At 42.3% G+C, this 22698-nt stretch overlaps 1 protein-coding gene across 1 annotated transcript; it reads right to left on the minus strand.

The window, feature by feature from the left end:
* Positions 1 to 637: 637 nt before the first annotated feature.
* snrkb (SNF related kinase b) lies at positions 638 to 20914 on the minus strand. Its single transcript, XM_050073310.1, has 5 exons — positions 20532 to 20914; positions 18552 to 18952; positions 17830 to 18224; positions 6476 to 6617; positions 638 to 3523 (listed from the first exon to the last, which is right to left on the minus strand). The coding sequence occupies exons 2-5, from the start codon at positions 18785 to 18787 to the stop codon at positions 2431 to 2433; spliced, it is 1866 nt and encodes a 621-aa protein (XP_049929267.1). The 5' UTR covers positions 18788 to 18952; positions 20532 to 20914; the 3' UTR covers positions 638 to 2430.
* Between the last annotated feature and the right edge of the window lie 1784 nt (positions 20915 to 22698).

Genomic DNA, 22698 nt, shown 5'->3' on the forward strand with positions numbered 1-22698 from the left:
ATTTTTAGTCCTCACATGAACATTTGGCTTATCATTATGAGTCAGAATAGCAATGCCTGAGGTATCGTGATCTGAGGAACACGGCCCACTTAACCTACTGCAGAGCCCTAAGGCAAAACAAACTCTGGGGCCCTACTGACCCCCCCCATTCCTCCCACTCTCTTTGCTTTATTATTTCAGTTGATGCAGAGCACATTTTCAAACATATGCAGTTTATTGAAATACTGTTTTTGGGGCAGCTCAGGCCCGATGCCTGTATTACCTGGTTGGTAATCCAGCTTTGTGGAGAAGGGGATATTTAGTCTCTGGTGTGTGTAGGGGAAACAACACAGTATATGAGAGGCTCACCCCCGAATGTCCTCATATCCATAAACACCCCTGCATACACCTGACCTGCACAGGGCTGCTTGGATTGGATTTGCCTCTTGGCAAAGAGGAGCAAGGACAGTCACCACTGAAAAGTTAAAAAACAGGCGATTTATTCATTATATGTACAGATAAATATTAGAATTTGTTTATTAAGTGGCCCCTGGCCTCCTATCATTTTGCAAAAGCGCCCCCGGGCAATGCCAGTTGAATATCCCCTGCTGTACATTATCCTTGCCCACGTTGTCTATAAAAACAGCACACAGCACACTTTCATCCCGTTGATTTAATCCATTTTAATAAATAAATACAGAAAAATAAGTTCATGGCTCCATAAAGACGTGGTCCTAGTTACAATGCAGGTCAGTAGACACAGACACACTGAAGAGAGACAGGCTGCAGTCACACAGGGACAAATAATGAGATTTTATCCCTCCTCTGCACAGATTATATGCTTCCACGGCTGATGAAATGCGAGTGATAATCTGATTTCACGTGACATCCGCTCCGTTTATACAGAAGGCGGCGAGCGTCCCATCACAGGACACACGTTAATAACCCAATGTGTTGTACCCGTGAAGCTGCAGTGACTGACAGGAATACGCTGTGTTTACTGAACTATAGGAGGAAGATGTAGTTTATAGCTTTGGCCTTCTTTAACTTTACAAAACATTTCATTTCTTGTCTCGCCTTCGAAAGAGGAAAAATACAGTGCGAATGAGAAAATACAGAAACACGCAGAGGCATTATATGGTAAAATAATACCATACAGAGGGACTCCTCAGCTACACAATGACATATCACATCATTCCGTCTGGATGACTAACAAATCTATCCATCAGTACAGGGATACTGCTTGTACAAAGCTATCAGCTACAGTAGTCGTACTGTGTGCAATTCATCATTCAGACGTTTACCTCAAGGTACTTACAGTTACACAAGAACAATGTCCTGTCAGATCCAAGACACATGGAGGTATATTGTGATAAATAACAGTAATAACATGCACAAAGTCATGTATCTCTTCAGAGAATTAATACCTTTGTCACGTTATAATAAAAAAAAAGATCAAGGAACTTCATTTCTGCACATCCAAAATAAGACTGTTAAACTGTTCAGTATGAATAAAAGAAGAAGTTCAAATACAATGGAAGACCTGCATCCCAATCAATGATCAATGATCCTATCAACAGTATTATACAGTGTGTTAGGACAAGTCATTATATCAATCAGACTTTAGGATTAAGAGAACAGAAAATCATATCATCATCTCAGTCTTAGGCATATATTACACAGTATCATATATCATATATCATAACAGTCTCAGTCTTTCTTTAATAGAGCTTATATTAAGAGCTTTTAAACCAAAGAGAGAAGCAGGTTGTGCAAAGGGAAGAGGAAACGAGTGCTACTCTGTAGCAGAAGCTGGTTCAAAGTTCATTCTAATTCATATATTACAAAATATGAAATCGTGGATCTACTGGACCATTCTGACCCTTGGAGCTTTTTACAGTCAGAACCAAAGTGACACAGTGGCCATGTACAGTGTGAAACCCATTTCATCGTTGTAGGCACCTTTTAAACAAACAAAACAGACTATAGCTTATTCAATAAAAACTGTTGCACCCTTTACGTCTGTCTCTTGCTCTCCTCATCAGCCTCCTTTCCTTCCTGTAGGTCCAGTATTGTTTCTAAGCTACAGATTGGACACAGTCTAGTCATTGTAATTCTATGGTTGCTCCTGTAACAGCAGCAAATGCATGAGGTTCTACTAAGTCTGACTACTGTGCTGTACACCACCTCTAGCTTAACACAATGTTTATTACATGAGCACAATGCTAGGACTTTGTAGGTATGAAGCTGTACACGTCCCATCCTGGTGTTTGCATGCTGAGGGCCTTTCCTCTCCCGCCTCAAGGTCTCTGCAGCAGAAAGGCTCAGCGGGCAGCGCAGCGGTTTGCCACTTCACAAGGTATGTGCTCTGCAGCCGACCACCTGCCTGCTGCTAAACAGTCTGCACATCCCAAGCGAGCGAGCAGCACATCACAGGCAGCACAGTTGCACTTATAGCACGTGGCAGCAGTTGTACTGAGCCAGCGGCAGGATCTTGGGCTTGTTGTGAGTCGGTATGTTGAAGGCAAGAGCTTTCTCACACAGAGGGAACTGAAAGAGTCTCTCACGCAGCTTTATGCTGTGTCGCTTCCCCTGCTCCACCCTCGGAGCGGCCTCATCACGCGTCCCCGGTGCATTGTGGGGTTGAGATCTGTCTGTCGAGAGGTCATCTCTTCCGCCCTCCTCTGTTTTGTCGTCTTGTTCTGATTCTCTTCTCGTTTCCTTCGCCCTCGCCTCCTTCTCGTTCAGGATGAGTCCAGAGGAGGACGCGGGGATGGAGGGCGCAGAGGATTCAGGGAGAAGAGGAGGAGGTTTGTTGGTGTTGTTGTTCGGCTCTGTCTCCCCATCCTTTTCTTCCTCTGAGTTTGTGGAGTCTGGCTGCCCCTGACAGCACGGCACCCCAAAACCAGGAAGAGATGGCGGAGGGACTTCAGGTGTCTGACAGACAGGCTTGTCTCCATGACTGACTGGCTGGTCTGAAATCACACACCCACTGTTTTCTTTCTCTATTTCCATCTCCTCCATCTCTTCCTGCTCCTCCTCTTCCTCCTTCATTATCTCCTCTACGCTCCCTAGTTCTTGTTCCTTTTCCCTGCACTCTTGATCATCTGCACCATCACCCATCTCCTCAGCTTCTTGTTCTGGCTCTGCTACCGACAAAGATACCAAACCTTCACCCTCTTTTGCCAAACTGCCCTCCTCTTCCTCTTCCTCCTCCTCTTCTTCCTCACAGATTTGCTGTAGCGCAGGCAGGTTCTTGGCGACTGGAGGCTCTTCAGCCGGAGGCTGACGGAGGGTAAAGCTGAGGCTGGGCTGCCAGGGGCCAGGGAAGACCTGCTGAGACTGGGGCCTTGTGGCAAGCAGGTCACCACACTCAGGTAAACCTAAGCGGGGGGAGCTGGGTGAGAGGGCCCCTGAGAGCCAGTATGGTGGGGCCTCTGGGCTGAGCAGGGCGTCATCCAGCCCCTGCAGCCAGTGATGGGCCTCAATCTCTTCAAGTGAGGCGCGGCGAGACGGGTCTTTCTGGAGCATCCTGGAGATCAGACTGACGGGGAAAACACAGAGAGGTTTATTGTTTCATGGAGATGATACGAGCTGCGGTTTGCTTGCTTTATTTTCTGCATCACATTTGGATGATCAGCCACTACAGCAAATGAATTCACACAGACAATGAGCTGATTAAGATCTGATCTGTCTTCTCCACACATCTTACTGAAATTCCCTGAAACCTGTTTAAGTTTAATGTCCAGAAGGTTGTTCTGTTCCATTCTGCTCCCCTTCTGTAATCAAATACGCCATCATGTGGCTCAGGGCTAAGTCATATGACAAGTGCTGGTTCAGATGTACAAGGATGTGTTTGCTGCTGCAGATAATCTAACAAACTACTTGGTTGAGGGTACTTTCTTCCTGTTGCCTTCTAGAGAACAGGAAATCAGTGTATAAAGGCATTCATTCAGGAAGCTTTCAGAGCAAGATCTGCAAAGAGATGCAGCCAGTGTTTTACATGTGCAAGCTGCACTGCCGTTCTGCAAGCTGCAAACTGCACCAACCACTGTTACATAAATTCACATAATGTCATGTTTCAGTATTTTTAAAATGCCGATTTCACCATCCTGGATGTATGTATGCTCATGTTTAGATAATGTTGGGTTTGTTCCATGTTTTTCTCATTGTCTACAGAGTCAATCCAATGAGAAGACCAAAACAACAATGTGTTAGTCTTTGTGTCAGTGCCACTGACTTTCCTTCTCCGTCTTTGGTACTGAGTCCTAAACCCACTCATCCCTGCCTGAAGAAGTACATCTTTAAAAAATGGCTCAAATATAATTGGATTTTACAAAAAAGGCTAAGTAATGTCCTCAAACAGCTTTGCACTGTTGATTTTACAAAACATTATTCAAACAGGATTATATAGTCTGTTTTGAGGGGGATATTTCTGGCTGCAAATTAAGACACATTTGTTGCTTTGGTGAGTATTTATGCCTCCATACTGGTGTATGTAGGATAAGAACAGGGTAATATGGAGCAAATCCAATGTCATGTTTTTTTTGTTTGTTCGTTTTGTAACCAAATAGCTTGACACTGATACTGCAGTGATATTGTAGGGTTGACTATAGAAGAAGCTAGAATAAAGCTAGAACAGTTCAGATCTAGTATCTAGTCTCATATCACAATATCCATATAGTATCAATATATTGCTCGGCCCTAACTTAAAATAATCACAGTTTGTGTTCATGGTAATGACGACACATCACTCGTCAGCCAGTGCAACTGTGTGTCTAACTAATGTGTTTTCTTTGAATTCAGATTTTTTTCTGCTTTACAAACCGTAACATTACATAACATTACATTACAAGACTGGTCCAGAAAAAAAGAAGCACAATAATATGAGGTTATGTAATTATTGTGTACGTCAATCCGATTATAAATGTGTCTTTAATACTGTTTGGGAAACAATGGAGCTCAATGGCACAGAGGAAACAGGTGTATCAGGCTTGGGATACACACACTCTACTTGTTGGCGGGATCAACTAATTGTTGGTTTCCGTGTTTTCATTTGATTTGTGTAGAAAAGCTTGCCCCACCACCTAGATGACAAGATATGATACTTTTTTTTTAATTCTACCTACAGGGTTTTGTGCGAGTTCACCAGGTTAAATGTAAGATTTTTAAAGACCAATTTATCTTTCACAGTTAAGTATGTTGGAAAACCAGGAGAGTAAATATGACCTGGAATTATCATTGTTTCATAACTTCCTGGCAGTACAACAATTATTTCTGATGATAAATTAATTATGTTAATGCGACCTGCATAAGCAGCAGAAAATGGATGGATGGATTAAGCAATTAAAAATGATTAATTAATGTAAATTCATGTATTTTTTGGCAAAAACTGACACTTGCCCGTTATGAATCAATGAGCTTCCTTGCTAGTGGAGCTCGCTGTAGTGACAGTGCTTGTTAGAGGTCTGAGGGTGCTCTGACAAAGACTGAACAGCCTTCTGCGCACGCAATCCACTGTTTAAACTAACAATATTGTTTTAATCTGCGATGAAGCCTGCAATCAGATACAAAAACATTTTAAGACTAACATCCCTGCCTGCAGACTTTTTAATATCTTCTACGGCCTTGTTTGAGAAGACTTTCAAGACCTGTAGATACCCTTGTACAGGCATTTGGATTTTAACAACAAATGTAAAAGGGGTCAGTGCTTTTTGAATGTGGATCTGAATTTCCATTTAGATTTCATAAACCCCTGCCAACCATCTACTTCCTCTATTGATTATTCCTCTGTTAAGTCAATACTGACCTAGTGAAATTATCTGGAAGACTGTGCTTTGAGTTGTTTTTTTTTTTTAAATCTCAGACTAATGTCATTCGCTCTCCAAAGCTGCAGCAGCAGATTAAACTGTGCTGATGTTTACCCTGCAGTCGTGTGAGCTGAGGACAGCGTGTGTGTTTGGGTTGGAGGTGTGAGGAGTGAGGAGTGAAGGTGAGGTGAGAAGACACACGAGTACATGTGAGTTGTATTTTGTTCCGGGGTGTTTCTGTGTGCCTCCGACAGGACTGAAACGGTGAGACAGATGTTTTGTATTAAAGACAGCAAAAGCAAAAATATTTGACAGATAACACTCACTGTTTAAAGCCCAAAAAGTGTTCACTGTTTTAGCAAGAAACTCTATTTGCAGCAGGGTGGAGAAGCCTGTGAGATAACGAAGACACTGACATTATCCACTGAAACGCACGCTAATGAGATGATTTTACGGTCAGCAGCTTCTTAAGATGGAGTGACCCAACACATGTATTGCACAGCAGCAAACCTTTGGGAGCAGAACGAGCCTTTAATGAAGATTCAATTTGCAATCAAGAAATAAAACTGCAAAGATAATAAAATCTTTGTATTTTACATTTAACTCTTTTTTCTGAAGCTGTGATCAGAGACGGACGTGCCAATGATTGCCATGGTTTAACGCTAGTGTCATTAATCAGTACTCACTCTTTGCAGTCGTCTGAAACATGCTCTGGGACGCAGTAGCGACAGTCCAGAATCATGACCAGAGTCTCGCTGTCGTTGGTTTCCTGGAAGGGAGGGACTCCGCACACCAACATGTACAGGATCACCCCAAGAGACCAGATATCTGGAACACACACACACGTGCACACAGAACAGCACAAAAATTAGCCTTGAATAGCAAATCATGTCAGGCCTTAAAAAAGCCCAAAATCCCTCTGCTATCAGATCATATTTAGAATTCTGTGAGCTTCATTAGGGATTTTAAAAATAAATGTCCCTTTTGAATTTGACTTGAAAACACCCCTGCAGTTGTTTTCTAAAGCAGCACACAGACGAGGTGAAAGCCTGATACTATTCTATAAATCCACATAAAAGGATCAACTCTGGATCACGGTCAAAATAACAGCATTATTTACTGATTCTATTTTCCCATACCTCCTTCACACCCTTCACGGAGAGGTCAAGGGTCAGGGAAGGAAACATAGCAGTGTTCTTGCCAAGTGGTCCATGAGGTTACATTAGGTTGTTCCTCCAGGATGTGAGAAAATTCAGGAGGAAAGTGTGTGAGCAACAGCTGGGTGACCAGGTTTCTGTGTGTAAATTTTGAGGCCCACGCTGCAGACGGCTGGGCTCAGTGCTCTTGACCCCTGAATCAAACACACCGACGATGACACACGATGACACACGATGACAAACACACACACACGCACAGGCTTCCTGGTGCTGACCGACATTGCTGACAGTGTGCTCTTTTCCTATCTCCTCCCTTTCCTTCCTCCCCCCCTCCCTCCCTCCCCCTAGCGTCCTCACGGAGACGCACTGAGAGGAGCTCCATGCAAACTCAGAACACCCTGAACCAAGCGAGAACACAGCGGCGGCCAGTTCAAGGCAACACACACACACACATGCATGGGAATGAGTGCTGAGGGCTGAAGGCCATAACAAACAGAGGGCTTGTTGTGGTGGTGTGCTATTCTGAGAATGATCTTGCTCTCCCTTTTTTTTCCTTCTGTCTCTCCCTGTGTTTCTACCAAACACTGGAAAAAGGGAACACAGCACATGCTGTTCACATCATGTGTTAACCCTGATGTAACACTAGAAATAAAGCCAGGTCACGTACCTAATAAACGCTGCCTCTGCTAATATCACATTTGTTTCGAGTCAGCTGAAGGACAGTTCCAGTTATTTTCGACCTTGGTCTTTTACCCTAGTTTTAGCTTTCTTAATCTTTCAGCAGTTTTGTCAACACAGAGTTTTACAGCGAGCACTGAACTCCTATATTAAAACACAGAAGCACATGAGTCACAGCACATGAATTTAAAAAATGTTGCTCATTGACTTCTCACTACATTTTCACTTTAACTCACAGTTTGACCATTTTAAGTGTTCTTTACATATTCTGTTTTCTCCCCTGGCTGCTGTTCTGCTGTACTCAGGTTAGATCAAAGGAGAAGAAACAAAAGGGCTTTTTTTTACTTAAGAGGGATTCTTTGCATTTTTTACATTCTCTGCATCCACATGTATTTTTAATACTGTATGTGTTTATGATGTTTACCTAACCCTAATGAACAACAGCACCTTTTGTCTCATTATGTATTAGCTATGCCAGTGCTGTAGCTAAAATATCTCAATAACTCTCAGGATAGACTGATATCAAACTTTGAACAAACATCCATGATCTCCACAGGATGAAATCCTAATGTCTCTGTTTTCCTCATAAGGTCCTATTTTTTTATCTTCTTCAATATTTTGATTTATGACCAAATACCTCCAAAACTATTGACATTCTGATCAGCCTCAGCTGTAGTTGAAGGCTCTGTTCGCAATATTCAGTGCATTAATACAGCAGCAAACCACTCTTTGCTATGTAAAGATAGAGTGGAGTAATGGTGTCCTAAACAGAAAATAAATGCTACCTGTGTGTGTGTTGTAATCCAAGCTTCTCTGTCTTTTGATCTAGTAAACCAGTCTGTCTGCATGTACAGTTTAGAGCATGTGTTTATCCACTGGCTAGCTTGCTGATATGGGGATGGCATCCTGACAAAAGTTTAGCGCCCATCCTCTGGTTCCAAGCTGGTTAACATCATTAGCAATGTCAGCACTGTTGTGAATGGATTATGAGACAATGGGCCCCTGGGCACAGACATGAACGCCCCAACGCATTTCTTATGTATAGACTTTGTGGTGGTTTGGCCAACCTAGTCTCACTCCCAACTCATCAAATACCGATGCTTGGTCAGGAGCCCTCAGCATCAGACACCAATGCACAGAGGCACCCTTAGGCAGACACTCCCCTGGCAGCTGCATTTTTTGATGCTGCGGGTGACTACCAAAGTATAAAGACTGGCAAAGTCTGCATAGGGCTGGTGGCAGGGGAGATGGATGGGTCAAACAAACTCCGGACTTTCACCCAGGAGCCCGCTATTAGTGTACCGTGTGAAACCATAATTCAATCAAGTTCAAGTTATTTTAGCACAACATAGTGTGTTAATATGTGTAGCATGCTGTGCTAGTGACGTATGTCAGCTGACGTTACATTATGTTAGTAACAAACATACTTATTTTAAGCGAAAAAATTACATTTTTTTTCTCATCCTAACTCTGTGCTAGTGTTGCCTAAACCTAAGGAAGTACCTACCTATGTTGTAAGTTTATTTTGAAAAAGACTTTATGCATTTAATGAGCCGAAACTGTACATATCCTGTGCAAACAGAGGTTTATTTTGAAAAGGCACAATGCATGTAATGAGCACAAATTGACACTCTGTCCCTGTGTACTCAAAACTGACACAGGAGGAGTACCTGGTGAGTCACATTTTACCATGTAGGGACGCTGACCAAATGTCGGTATTTGACGAGTTAGGAGTGAGAAAGTGTTGCTGCCTTGTTGGTGTTTTGTGTCTTTTTGTAGTCATGCTCCCTCTTTAAGGTAATTTTGTGTATTTTTTGGTTGTTTTGTGTCTCTTTGCAGTTCATTTGCATCTTTGTGGACATTTTTCTCTGTGATATTCATTTTATGTCATCCAGAGGGCCAGAGCCAGAGGGCCCGTGACACTCTGGGCTCTGGGCCTGTGCCCAGTCGGCCAGTTTATTAATCAATCCATCAGCACTGTTGCCTTGGTACACTGTTATAGTGTGCTAACATGCTAAACCAAGATGGTGAAGGTGGTAACATTACACCTGCTAAACATCAACATGTTGGAATTGTCATTGTGAGCATGTTAGCATGCTGACATTAGCATTTATCTCACATTACCACTGTGCCTCAGTACAGCCTCAAAGAGCTGCCAGCATGGCAACAGTGTGAGTATAACCAAGTCTGACATTTATGATCTTATAACTGGTGGAAAAAATGGAACAAAAAAATCCTTGATATCAACTTTATTATAAAGCTGATATCAAAATTATTTTCTGATATGTACGTGCATTAGATGAGATATGAATGCAGCATCACTGTTTGTGCAATCAACTTGTCAGTTAGTTCTTACTATTTAACACATGTAATAGTGTGATATGTACAAGTTTTAGGGTACAGATAATCCTTGCATTGCCGAGATCTGGACAGTTGGCAGGTTCATAAGATTTTACAGTGACATTAATAAGCAATAATACACAGTGATATCAGTAAAGACCTGCCTTTGTAGAAAAACATTTTCATTATAATATCATAAGCAGATCAGACAGACAGGGATTCATGAGTCTACTCTTTCAGAGCACAATAAAAATCCAGACACTGTGGTTCATTCAGATCCATATCTGTCCATAGATTCTCACGTACCAGTCCCATGTGTGATAAACATCAGCCATTGTCCCACATTATACTCATGATGGTCCAAACAACAGCCCTCAGTCCTTGCCATACAATGTACACTCACATGCACGCTCACGAGCACGCTCTTTTCGGTCAAGAGAAGTGTTATGCAACAGGGAGGAGAAGCCACTGAGTGCTGGGAGTGTACTCTTCTCTGCTCGCTGGGGAATATCACACTTTCTCACCATGCATTAGTTGCCTGCTGACAGCACAAACATCAACTCCGCACACACACACACACACACACACACACACACACACACACACACACACACACACACACACACACACACACACTGTATAAACCAGATGTTAGCAGAAAAAGTTTGTGCGCAGAGTTCAGTAGCAGAATGCATGGTCCTGGTTTTGTGGTTGGCTGTGGTCCTTTTTAGGGGCTGCCTCTTTAATGTGCGCATTTCAAGACCAAATACGTCATAAAGGGTCAGCTAAGTCAGCCTTGTTCCAAAGGGACCTCCGAGTTCAGACAAAGAATGCAGCCCTTTTTGCCCACATTTGGAGGACAAAACTGAAATATCCCAACATCCATTGCAAGGCAGTAACATATTAATGGTGCATTCAGGTCATCTGTCACTGATAAACACACTTTATCATATAAACTGGACCTATTATTGAGCCATTTTTCCTCATGATCTTGACAAATTTCATTATTCTGACATGATTATCTTTTAACTCTGATATATTGGTCCTGATAAAGCTGGGAAACAGAGGACTATGTACAGAACAGAGGTGCATTTTTCTTTAACTGATATACCGTAGACATGATTGTCACTACTTTTTTGAGTCCTTGTAGTCACCTCCTAGTGACATTAGAGTAGCTTGGGTGTAAATCCCACTCCGATCTGTCTAACACTGCACTATTTCTTGAGAATCAGATGAGGTTAATGGGTAATGTAAGGCATGTTAGGTGCTCTTAAAATATCTAAGACAGCAATTATAACTTTTTAAAGATTTGACTTACAAAAGACAGATTTAAACCTTTATAAAATTAAGTTTCTGTCATATTTGTTGAAACTGTCACTACATCCATATAGCAGTACATGACACAGATTATTTATATAAAAAAATCATGTTCCTCCTCCTCATAGTGCTTCTAATGGCATTTACAAGAATCCACTATGGCTGAACCAAAAACAACCAATCGGAGAAGTCACTAACGCAACTGTCAAACTGTCAAACTAAGCTTTGCTGATCAAATATGAATTGAGATTCTGTTACTACATCGCTAATTTATCATCTCAAATGTTTTCAGAAATATTTTAGTCTACTGTGCAACAGCTGGTGCGCGGTGCATGGTTTTGGGTAGACTGTTTTTAACATGGCAGCTGGGTCACAAACTTTCTCATTTCACAGCTAAACAGTACACTAAAATGTTTTTGAAAACATCTGCAACGATAAAATGCGATCCTGTAACGAAATCTTAATCCATATTCGATCAGCGCTGCCTTGTTTGACCAAAATTCACAAGCTGTGACTGACATGATTGACAGCTGCCTTAGAGAATCCTCGGCTCTGACTGGTTGTTGGATTCTTGAATATTCCATTAGGAACACTAAGAGGAGGTGGAGGAACATGATTTTTTTTCACAGTCTATCTCTCTCACGTACTACTGTGTGGATAAAGTGACAGTTTCAGCAAATATGACAAACACTTATTTTTATAAAAGTTACCAACCACAGCTTTAAGTTTGTAGTCAGAACAATAAGAAGGACAACTGATGTCAACTTCATGTGTCTTTAGAGCTCCTCCTTTACACACACACACACACACTCACACACTCACATGCTGTTCCTTAATGACTCAGTTTAGTGTTGTGTAATTTCCCCCCAAAGTGATGTTACTGTTTTTGGATTTTGTTGCTAAGAGAGATGGTTTGTTGTCTGCACTGTTATATTTCCAACACGTCAAGTGGCAGTGTTCTGGTTTTGGGCTTTACAAGCTCTACTTACAAGTCCTTGTTGATATAAACAGCCCTCAGGTTGATATAAAAACACTGACAAAGAGGTTTCGTCTGAAAAATGATTATCCAACTATTTTTTGATCTGAATGGGATTTTATGAAGGGGCTTTCCATGAGCTGCTCCCAGCTGGGCAACAAGCAAGCATCACCCTCCGCCCTGGAGCAGAGAAATGAGTGGCATCAACTCTGTTGCAGGCAGCCACAGAGGCGGCATGGAAAGTCATTATTCTAAATGAAACTTTTTGCTGTGGGTCAATACATCACACTTTGTGGATACTGGACAGCACATCAGAGAGCTCTAACTTAACTTGACCTCAGACTTCATTACTGTGTCTGACTTATTTTGATTCATCTTCCTCATCTTGTAAATGCTCTTTAAAGGACTGACACCAAAGTCTGTTTTAAAAAGCAGCTTTTTCTCCCATCAAACTAAATTTTTCTGCACTGTAAAAAAATAACTGTCTACTTGGCTCAGTTATTGAAGTTTATAAGACAATTGGACCACAAAACAACAGAATAGGCCCAGAAAATAGCAAAGCATGCCACCATCAGCTGCTTCCCTTAACAAAGTTAATGCACTTAAGGCAAATCTTCATATTATAAACACATTTAATGCTTCTGCACCTCATAGCATAGATAGGAGAGTGTAGCTGACGCCCAGGGAGGCTTTCAGTATCTGTCAAATGCAGAACTTCCTCCTGCTAAGAACATAGTCCACCAATGTAGGCCTTCCTCCCTTCTTATCTGACATTTTCTGTTTCTATATCGCCAACCACTGCTCTTTCATAACTCACCAAATATGTTTAAATTGTTTTATATAAATATAAACTATAATTTGTGGCCTCCTTAGCCACAAATGACATACCAGGGTGACCCAGTTCTATCAAAATCTTAAGTGCAGATCACTACAACAACAAAAAATAAGCCCATCTGGTCAAGCAAAAAGACAACACAAAATTATTTCATTAGCAGACGAACATGAACCACATCAATGGTGACGACCTTTCACCAACTTAAAGCCTGTGAACCTAACATGAACACTTAGGCCTGAAAAACTGTTCACACATGTGTGCACACAGTAATGGGAAGATGTTATGTAACTGTGGGCAGTGTTTATCTTTGTTAAAGGCTGTCTCCTCTCCACATCATATGACTATCATCAAACACGCACACCATGTCCTCAAACAGAGCACATGTATACTGTTAAGACTTCCAGCAGTGGAGGAACCACAGCGAATTAAACCAGTCTGTTTATAGACAGGAATATCAAAGAGACACACAGAGCAGTCTATGTGTGTCTGTGTGTGTCTGTGTGTGAGTGTGTGTAGACAGAGACGGGTTTATGAGTCACCTTACTAAGCTGAGATCACTGAGGGACATCTCTTCCCCTGTGCAGCTCAGGATTATCACACACACATACATATATTTATTTATGGGTGTGTGGATGGCTGATGGAAGTGTGCATTTCTAGCAGAGTGATGATGTAATTCTGATATCCACAGGTTGAATCATGTTAAAATAGAACAAAGAAGTGCACTTGAGTTGGGGTGAAGCAGAAAACTGTCTTGGAGGATGTAATAATAGCACACACACACAAATGGATTTAAATGGACACCCTTCGTGGGGACACTAAAAGAAACAGGAACTAAAATGAAAAAAGGAACTAATGCAACACATGCTGAAGTTACGGATGCATGTGATTGGTGTTCCTTCATGACCACTCCCTGTCATGCCCTTGGTTAACGAAGAAAACATCTCACCAAGAGTATTACTTAGAAATGCACTGATTGTGAAATTCTGGGCCGATACGGACACCAGTGTTTCGTGGTTGTTGTCTATTCTGTTGTTGTTAATTATTCCCACTTTTGTGCAAGAGAAACAAAGAAATTTTCATTTTGAAAAAAATACTGAACTGTTTTAAGTCATTCAGCTTGGGTTGCAACAGTGTGGGATTTTCACAGTATGATAACATCTCAAAAATATACCGGTTTCATGGTATTACACAATTACTATTATCATTATCAGTTACAATGACTCTTAAAGGAATAAAGCAATAAGTTATTTTTAGTTCTACAAACACTGTATATTAATAGAACCTTGAAATCAGTGTGTGTGTAACATGTCTGACAGGCAGTCAGGAGATGCAGGTGATTTTTTCCATCATGTTGCATATTTTTTTCAATACCACAAATTAGCAAACGTACACGGTATGAAAACAATGTTCATACCACGGTATAATTGAAACCGGTATACTGCTGCAGCCCTACATTGAGCCCTTCAAAAGCTTTTTTAGTGTATATAATATCTCATAATTCCTTCTCTAATATCTATTTCATAGTGCTGTGAAAACATCAACACATTTCTCCTTCAAACAACTCTACTGAGTCACAGTTTCACTCCAAAAACTAACTGAAATGCATAAATAAATAAAGGATTACATTTGAACACATCATGATATCATGATTTACCTTTGCCCAATACTCATTTCTACTGAATAGAGCTTGAATGCCTCATAATGTAACTCACTGCAACCCATGGATGTATAAAGTTCAACTTCTTAGTTATAAAATTACGCGGATCTTCTGCATCATTGGTCCCATAGAGCAGGCACACTAGAGACCTTTGTGAACCGAGTGGCTACCTCTTCCCAACCAAGCAGCTAACTTCTGGTTCAGCCCTCCAATAACTTGAATGGGTTTAAAATAATTTTATCATGTGGCTCTTCTAGAGTTTTAATGTGATTAGACAAAATGGATCGAATCCTGATGGTGGGACGAGTCATTTTACAGGGGTTGTGATACTCAAAAAAATCATCCACTTATTAACAGAAGTCTCTTTCACAAAGTAAGTCTATGGGAAAACGTCTTTTGGGGCCCAATGGTATCATGTGATGGACCCACAAGTTATAATTCCACTATTTGAAAATCGACTTCAAAGCCCGATGCACTTCCTTTGTTACCTCTTAGCTCAGGCCACTGGCAGCTAACAGCTAACGTTAACTAGCACTCCTTTTACCAATTTCAACACAGATCTGTTCTTCAAAATGTAGCACTATCAGGGGAAAAACAGGGTGTGTGACATGTCAATAGTGAGTTTACTGCCTCCTTCTATTCTGAAGGTGTCCCTGAAAAGGTCTCAAAAGCCAAAAAATGCTTTCAATTGTCCCAGGGACGACATTAGTCTCAAGCGCTGCTCTTTAGCCTGATAATGTGACACAACAGATAAAACATCAGTCACTGCCATCTGTGAATGTCATATGCTGAGCTGCTCAGCTGATAGGCCGACGGCAGTCAACAAGGCGAATATCAACTGATACCGATGTTCAGTCGATAAACTGGTGCATGCTCAGTATTATGAGCAGACAACGAAACAAGGTCATATGAGAAAAAGGAGACTCAAGACTTTTAGTTACCTAAATAACATGTTCACTTGTTTTGACACATTTGCAACTCATCCTTGCCACAGGCAGCAAAACAAATGCTGTAGATGTCCTTCTGCAAGAACGGTGCCTAATTGCAGTTGGGATACATTTGTATTCAGTGCAGATGCTTTTGTAGTCACCAGAATAAATAGCGCCCACACTCTGCCAAAATCCATCCTAGTCCAGCTTAGAAGATAAAAACATGCTGTGTGTCCCCCCCAGGAGACATGGGACCAAATCCCACAGTTTTCCTCCTGTTCCTATGATGTCAAATCCTGCAATCTATCGGCCGGCCTCACCTCTAATGTCACACAGACCCCAGCAGTGCAGACCAGCCTCTCTGCTGTGGATAAACAGTGACGCATGGCACTTTCTCTTTCTGCTATCTATCTCTGTCTTTCTCTCACACACACACACACACACACACACACACACAAATGCTTGCTATGCAGTGTGAGAGACCAGTGGTGAGCTGCAGTGTTTGGTTCCACTGCAGAACGTGCCCGGTTGGCTCATGACTGGCTGGCTTGCTTAGACTGACCCAGATACACACACTAATCCTTTCTGGACATACACACACAAACAAACGCACACAGATATCTATGCATACAGTACACACAGGAACATACAAATACAAGCACATACATATGAAAGGGTATACAGAGCAGACACACACACACACTATGACACAAGAAAATACACACACACAGGGTCAAGGGGACAAATGTGGCCACACAAACCCTCTCACACACATACAGACAGTGTGTAATGCAAACACACACATGCACACACACACAGGCTCATGCAGACAGTCACAATTAGAAACTATACAGTCCTCCAGCTAAATCTGGCATTTGGACTATTAGTCATGTTTTCAGTTTGTTTTCATCTCAAAGTTCATTCTTGACCTTGGACACAGAAAATCTGCTGATAGTATGGTATGACTGTCAGCTGCTCTGTCTGTGGTCAATTCCTTAAAGTGTTCAGGGAAAAATGGAAATTTGAACATCTACCACGTAACAATTCCCTGACAACTGGGTAAAATCTGATGTGGCATCTGATGAGGATCATGGCATGTGATAGAAAGCATCAGAAAAGCTACTAAATGGCCCTCAAGATAAGTAAGACTGCTCTGCTCAGGGTAAAAAAATAATCAACTTATATCAGTTAAGATAAGGTGAATTTCACTTTGATTAAGATTTTACATTTCAACAGATTTTGATCCATGCTACCTCGACAGCAACACACCAAATTCTGATCTCCAAACAGAATGACTAGGTTGTTGCATTTTGCCCCTGGATATAATTTAAATGTACGCAAGTGTATGAAGACTGATTTGTCTCAATATCATTTGTGCAGGGAGATCAACAAATTGCGTGTGAATGTGTAATCTGCACATATAAAACAACTTCCACAACTACAAAATATCTGTAAATCTCCAAACAAAAAACAGAGCCAATACACAAACAAACTCCACAAATAAAAACTCAAATATTGACTCAGTGTGTAAAATGCAAATCTGCAAGTGCAGAACTGAAATTCACAAATAAAAACTGGATTCACAAGTATCTCTTCAAAAGTTGTGTATGTTAGAAAGATATTGACAAATGCTTTTCATTTATTTGAACATTAATTGAATATATTCGCTGATATTTTTTATTTGTGGAATTGTCTGTGCGTTTGCAGATCTGTTTTATATTAGTAAAATAGTGTTTGAGTTGACAAATCCTTTTTTTGTATTAGTGGAAGGTGCTTTATATTTACAGATTACATATTAACACATGGATTGTCAATCTGTTCACACAAATAATACTGCAAGTGCAAGTGTGTTACGTCAGCATCACAAAACTTGAGACCTGCGCATACTTGCTTGTCTGGGTCTGTCACGTGTCTACCTGTTGTCACCAGCTTAACCAAAGAGTCTAGTCATTCCAGAATATAAGCTACATTTAGAGGAAAGTCTGACAAAATAAACATAATTTGATAAAGCACAAGTATTTTATGCTTTTCTTTTCTGTCAGTTATCTTGCTACCCTTCAGATTTCTCATGACCCCATGTGGGGGGCCTGACCTACAGGACTGAAACCACTGACCTTGGGGAACTAAAAAAAATAAATCTGTTCCTCACCCACAGCTGGAGCATCATACTCTTCTCCCAGCAGAATCTCTGGAGCGGAGTATGCCAGCGACCCACAGCTGGTGGCCAACATCGTCCCCGGTTGAAATAAGTTGCTGAACCCAAAGTCTGTCAGCTTCACCGCCCCCTGCTGCGGGAAGAACACCACATTCTCAGGCTTCAGGTCCCGGTGCACCACGTGGAGCTGGTGACAGTACGCCACAGCACGCACAATCTGGGCGAAGTGACGCTTGGCGGTGCTTTCAGCTACGCCTCCTTCATGGCGAAGGATGTAGTCGTAGAGGTCGCCCCCCTCAGCCAGCTCCATAACCAAGTAGAGGGTGGTGGGCGTGTCGATGACCTCGTAGAGGCGGACCACGTTGGGATGCTGCACCAGCCTCATGCACCTGAAAGTAATTAGTAACGATGGTGAGAACAGTCAGGGTAATCTGAGGAACTAAGAGTATTGGCTTTTAATAGAGTTTTAAATAAGGATGCTTTGAGGGCGCCTTAAAATCTAGACAGGAGCGTTTGTTCCATTCTTGGCTCTGATAAGATTCAGATGGATCACACACAGTCTAAAATCAGTATGTTTGAAATCCCATTAAATCTGACCTACACAGCTACAAAGTGCTGTTTTTCACTTCTGTTTTTCAAACATTTTTTTGGACATTTTTAAAAACTTGACCTTTTCTTCTCAACCTGAGTCTTTCAGAATAATTTGTATTCTTTACCTCACTTCCTGTAAGAGGTGGCTTGTTGCCATAACATCAAGTTTTGTCTTGTCAATCATCTTGATGGCGACAAGTTGCCCGGTGTTGACATGACGAGCCAGTTTGACCACAGCAAAGTGACCCCTGCCCAACGTCCGACCCAGGTGGTACAGTCCGCTGAGATCAGAGCGACCGGTGCTGCTCCTGGGGTCAAGATGACCATCCTGGGCTGAGGTTACGTCTCCAGAGGAGTCCATGTTTGGAACAAAGAGGGGATTCGGGAGGGGAGGACTGGAGAACTTCAGGAAGATGTAGAGTGGGATTAAAAGAAACAGGAGACGGAAAATAGTTGTGTGAAGGTGTCAAGGACAGAGGGAGGAGGGGGTGCACGGCAGCAAAGTTCCTCAATGACGGGGAGTTGCCTGGCAAGACAAAGAAAAGGCAACACAATGAGACAAAATGACAGCGCTGATGATTGGTGCAAAGGGAAAAGGGCTACGATGAGGTCAGCTTCTGCTAATGCCTCATCCCTTCTAGCACTGGACCAGAAATAGATTGATATGTCACATCTTTTAAAAAAGGCAGAGCAATTTCAAACTAAGTAGTGACGAACAGATTGCAGTGTATATGATTATACTGTAGTACAACGAGAGCCGTAGAGGGTAAAATATTCTTTTATTGTCCGCTATGTTGAAGGGCTGTGTTTGGCTCTATCTCAAATAACACCCATCCAGCACAAATGGCATGCCCAATCAATACTGTAACAGGAAACCATAATGTATGTATGTGTGTGTGTGTGTGTGTGTGTGTGTGCGAGCAAGAGTGTGAGTTTGTGGGTCATTAGTTTGGCTAAGAGGGTCAGAAGGTGGCATTATACCTGATGATGTCATCATCAGATCTTCCCCAGGGTAACAAGTTCATCACCTTCATTACCATGGTCATCAATACATTTACCACTGTCAAGCTCATTGTCGTTATCTATTCATCCTCATCACAGTAAGCAGCTCATCATCAACACCATTATGACTTAGGGACTGTTGGTTATTAATGCCGCAAGGAGGGGGAGGGATTTCAAATAGTTTTTAAGCACGAGGGAGGGACTTATGTTTTTTTATTTTGGCTTAGAGGAGGGGCATATCAATTTTAATCGGTTGTATTTACACCATTTATCATAGCCAGACACTGTACAAACCGAAATTATCATTGCATTTTCAAATTACTGACAGTCCTTGGACACATCATGTGTGATGAATGCTTCAGGAAAACAACATAACCACATCTGGCTTAAAATAGTGACATTTCATTAAAATCACTTTGAAATTTGGCCAAAAATAACCAGCTTGCATGAACTAACCAGCAAGACTTTAAAGCCAAGGCTTTATTCAACTCCAGGATTTCGTCTTCAGCTTTTAACTTCGAACTTTTAAAACATCAAAAGGTTAAGTTTTAAAAATCTGTTAACTAATTTATGGTGTAGGGAGGGTCATGCATTTCCACCAGTCACTCAGGGAGGCTCAAGGAAAATTATTTGAAGCTTAAATAAGGCTTTAATGCCACCCCCTCCCCTGATAAGTACAGAACAGTCCCTTATTTCTCACTACATGGCAGCATCACTATTCCCATTAAAGACAACAGCAGCCTCTTCCTCACATGTTTAAAGCCCCTCTCACAGCTCCACTGGGCCAAGTGTACAGTAGCAGGCCTCACCGTGTTAATATGCGCTGATATCCTTGGCTGTACAGTTTTATCAGATCCAAAACACTGCGTAATCTTGCCTACAGGCTACTACACTTGTGCTAAGGCCAGCTGTTCTCCACTTGGCCTCAACTGCAGTCCCGAGTTGGCACATACGCATGTAGTCATCCTCCTGGCTGCTGCTCAACACCTCCAAACAAACGCTACCAACAACCTCGCTAACACTGACAGCGCCGCGGGAACATAACGCCGCTGCTGGACCGAAGAGGCAGCTATGAACACACAGTAACCTCGGTGCCAACTTACCATTGTTGTGCAAATATCCCGTAGCTGCGAGCTGCTCAGCCAACGGCTCTCTCTCTGTCACCCACACTTGGTGTCACCGCTGAATTCAGACGTAGAAAACGACAGCGCCGCGTTCTCCTTCTCTTTCATAACACTCCATGTTCATGTCCATGTGTGCACATACTTTTCTCATGACTGCCTGCTTCAATTCATCCCGGAGTCTCGAGCTGTGTACTCGCGCACCCGCTCCGCAGAAAGAGACACACACAAGACAGAGTGGTGGGACGGAACAGCTCGGGCGCGCGCGCACACACACACACACACGCGCGTGTGTCCAGCTTCCTTCTGACGTCAATACATTCCAACTCGCTCCCGCGGCGCAGCAGCAGCAGCAGCCAGCGGCCGCGAGCCTCCAGTTCTCAGAGGAGAGAGGAAAATCACTGAATGAGTGCTTCGGAAGTCCAACACATTATATAACTGACTAATGTGTGTTTGTCTCTAACTATCAGGGAGGCACAATGAGCTATGCCATAACAAACATAATGACTGACATTCCTGACACACTTCAGATAAAATGACTTTATTCATTTCACAAAGAGGACTCAGGGGGCCACAACGGAAATGAGGATCTAAACAAAAAAAAGTTGTTTCTATTTATAACCATGTTTGCCCTTAGAAGCTGGAGTGTTCTGAGGAAAATTCACATAACATTCCTGCAGGCGCACTTTCGTTTTCTCTATAGGGCGCTATGTGTCAAATAGTAGGCCTATTTACTAGTGACCTTAGCATGTACATGTAGGTTTTGTGTCTCTGTGTGTATAGCCTGTTTCTATGTCCATTTATGTATCTGCATGCAACCTCACACTGACACATCCTTAAACTGGCTGCATGTTTAACGTTTTCTGTTTTTGTCTCCTTTCTTTGTTGTTGTTATTTGTCATTTGGTTTTAGAGTTTAAGCACTGTTATATTGAAAAGTCTGCACTAGTCTGCTGGATGATCTCATCCCAGCTGCTCTTTGTTTCATCTAACCAGCCAACCTGCAGGATAATGGGGCCACCTAGTGGTCATTTCCATTCTTTCTTTCTTTCTTTCTTTCTTTTTTTCTTTCTTTCTTCCTCGAACAAAATTACTTCCAACCCACACACTATAGACAAAGGAAAGGATTTATTGGGGTTCTGGGTTTCTCTTTCTCTCTCTTTCTCTCTCTCTCTCTCTCTCTCTCTCTCACACACACACACACACACACACACACACACACACGTTTTCACAATAGAGAGTACAGTACTCAGTTGTCAGGGACATAAGTGGTGACTGCCAATGATAGCAGAGACAGTATAGTACTAGTTGAAGCTTTTTTATGACTAAACTGTGGATATGTGGATATGTGGATATTTGACGCTGTCAAATATGAAAACAACTTGTCTGCACCTGTAACCTAGATCTGAGATGGTATTCAGGAGTGGTTGGTATTTAATGACCTTAGCACTGTGGTGGTTAGCACTGTCGCCTCACAGCAAGAGGGTTCCTGGTCCAATCCCAGAAGGGAACCCTTCTGTGCGGAGTTTGCACGTTCTCCCTGTGTCAGCGTGGGTTTTCTCCGGGTACTCCAGCTTCCTCCCACAGTCCAAAGATTGGATTGCAGGTTAAGTGGTGACTCTATATTGTCCATAGGTGTGAATGTGCCTCGGAGTAGGTACTTAGAATGGCCCGAAACACTCACTGGGGCTTGGGGTTTACTTGGTGCTTATTGGATATACTCAAGGCGGGATGTGACGTCATCAGAAAGCGACACAATAGCCGGCATTTTTAAAACTCAGCAGGTCGCGCAACGATTACGTCACATCCAGAGCCTGGTAACTTTACAGGAACCTTCCTCCTACTCCGCCCTCTCAGTGGAGACATGGCAGTTGAGAGGGCTGAGCGAGAGGATGTTCCTGTAAAGTTCCTGCCCCCCAAATAGTACCAGGAACCTCTGCAGTGGAAATGGGCCTACTAACTAGCGAATCATCTGGAGGTTTGGAGACATTCATTCTTTTTCCGTAATCACTTACACTATTAGGGGTCACAGGGGGGCTGGAGCCTTTGAGCGAGAGGCGGGGTACGTCCTGGACAGGTTATCAGACTACCACAGGGCTGACACATGTTCACACCTACGGCCAAGTCACCAGTTGACCTGCATGCCTTTA

The sequence above is a fragment of the Epinephelus moara genome, chromosome 20, assembly GCF_006386435.1.
Source record: "Epinephelus moara isolate mb chromosome 20, YSFRI_EMoa_1.0, whole genome shotgun sequence".
NCBI lineage: Eukaryota > Metazoa > Chordata > Actinopteri > Perciformes > Serranidae > Epinephelus > Epinephelus moara.

Bases quoted from the DNA above. Each gene is read 5' to 3' on its own strand.
- snrkb (XM_050073310.1), bottom strand. From the start codon at position 18,787: ATGGACTCCTCTGGAGACGTAACCTCAGCCCAGGATGGTCATCTTGAC. The intron at 18,225-18,551 runs GTAAAGAATACA...AATTACTTTCAG, and splicing joins CACCTCTTACAGGAAGTGAG to GTGCATGAGGCTGGTGCAGC. The intron at 3,524-6,475 runs GTGAGTACTGAT...TTTCCCCGTCAG, and splicing joins GTTTCAGACGACTGCAAAGA to TCTGATCTCCAGGATGCTCC.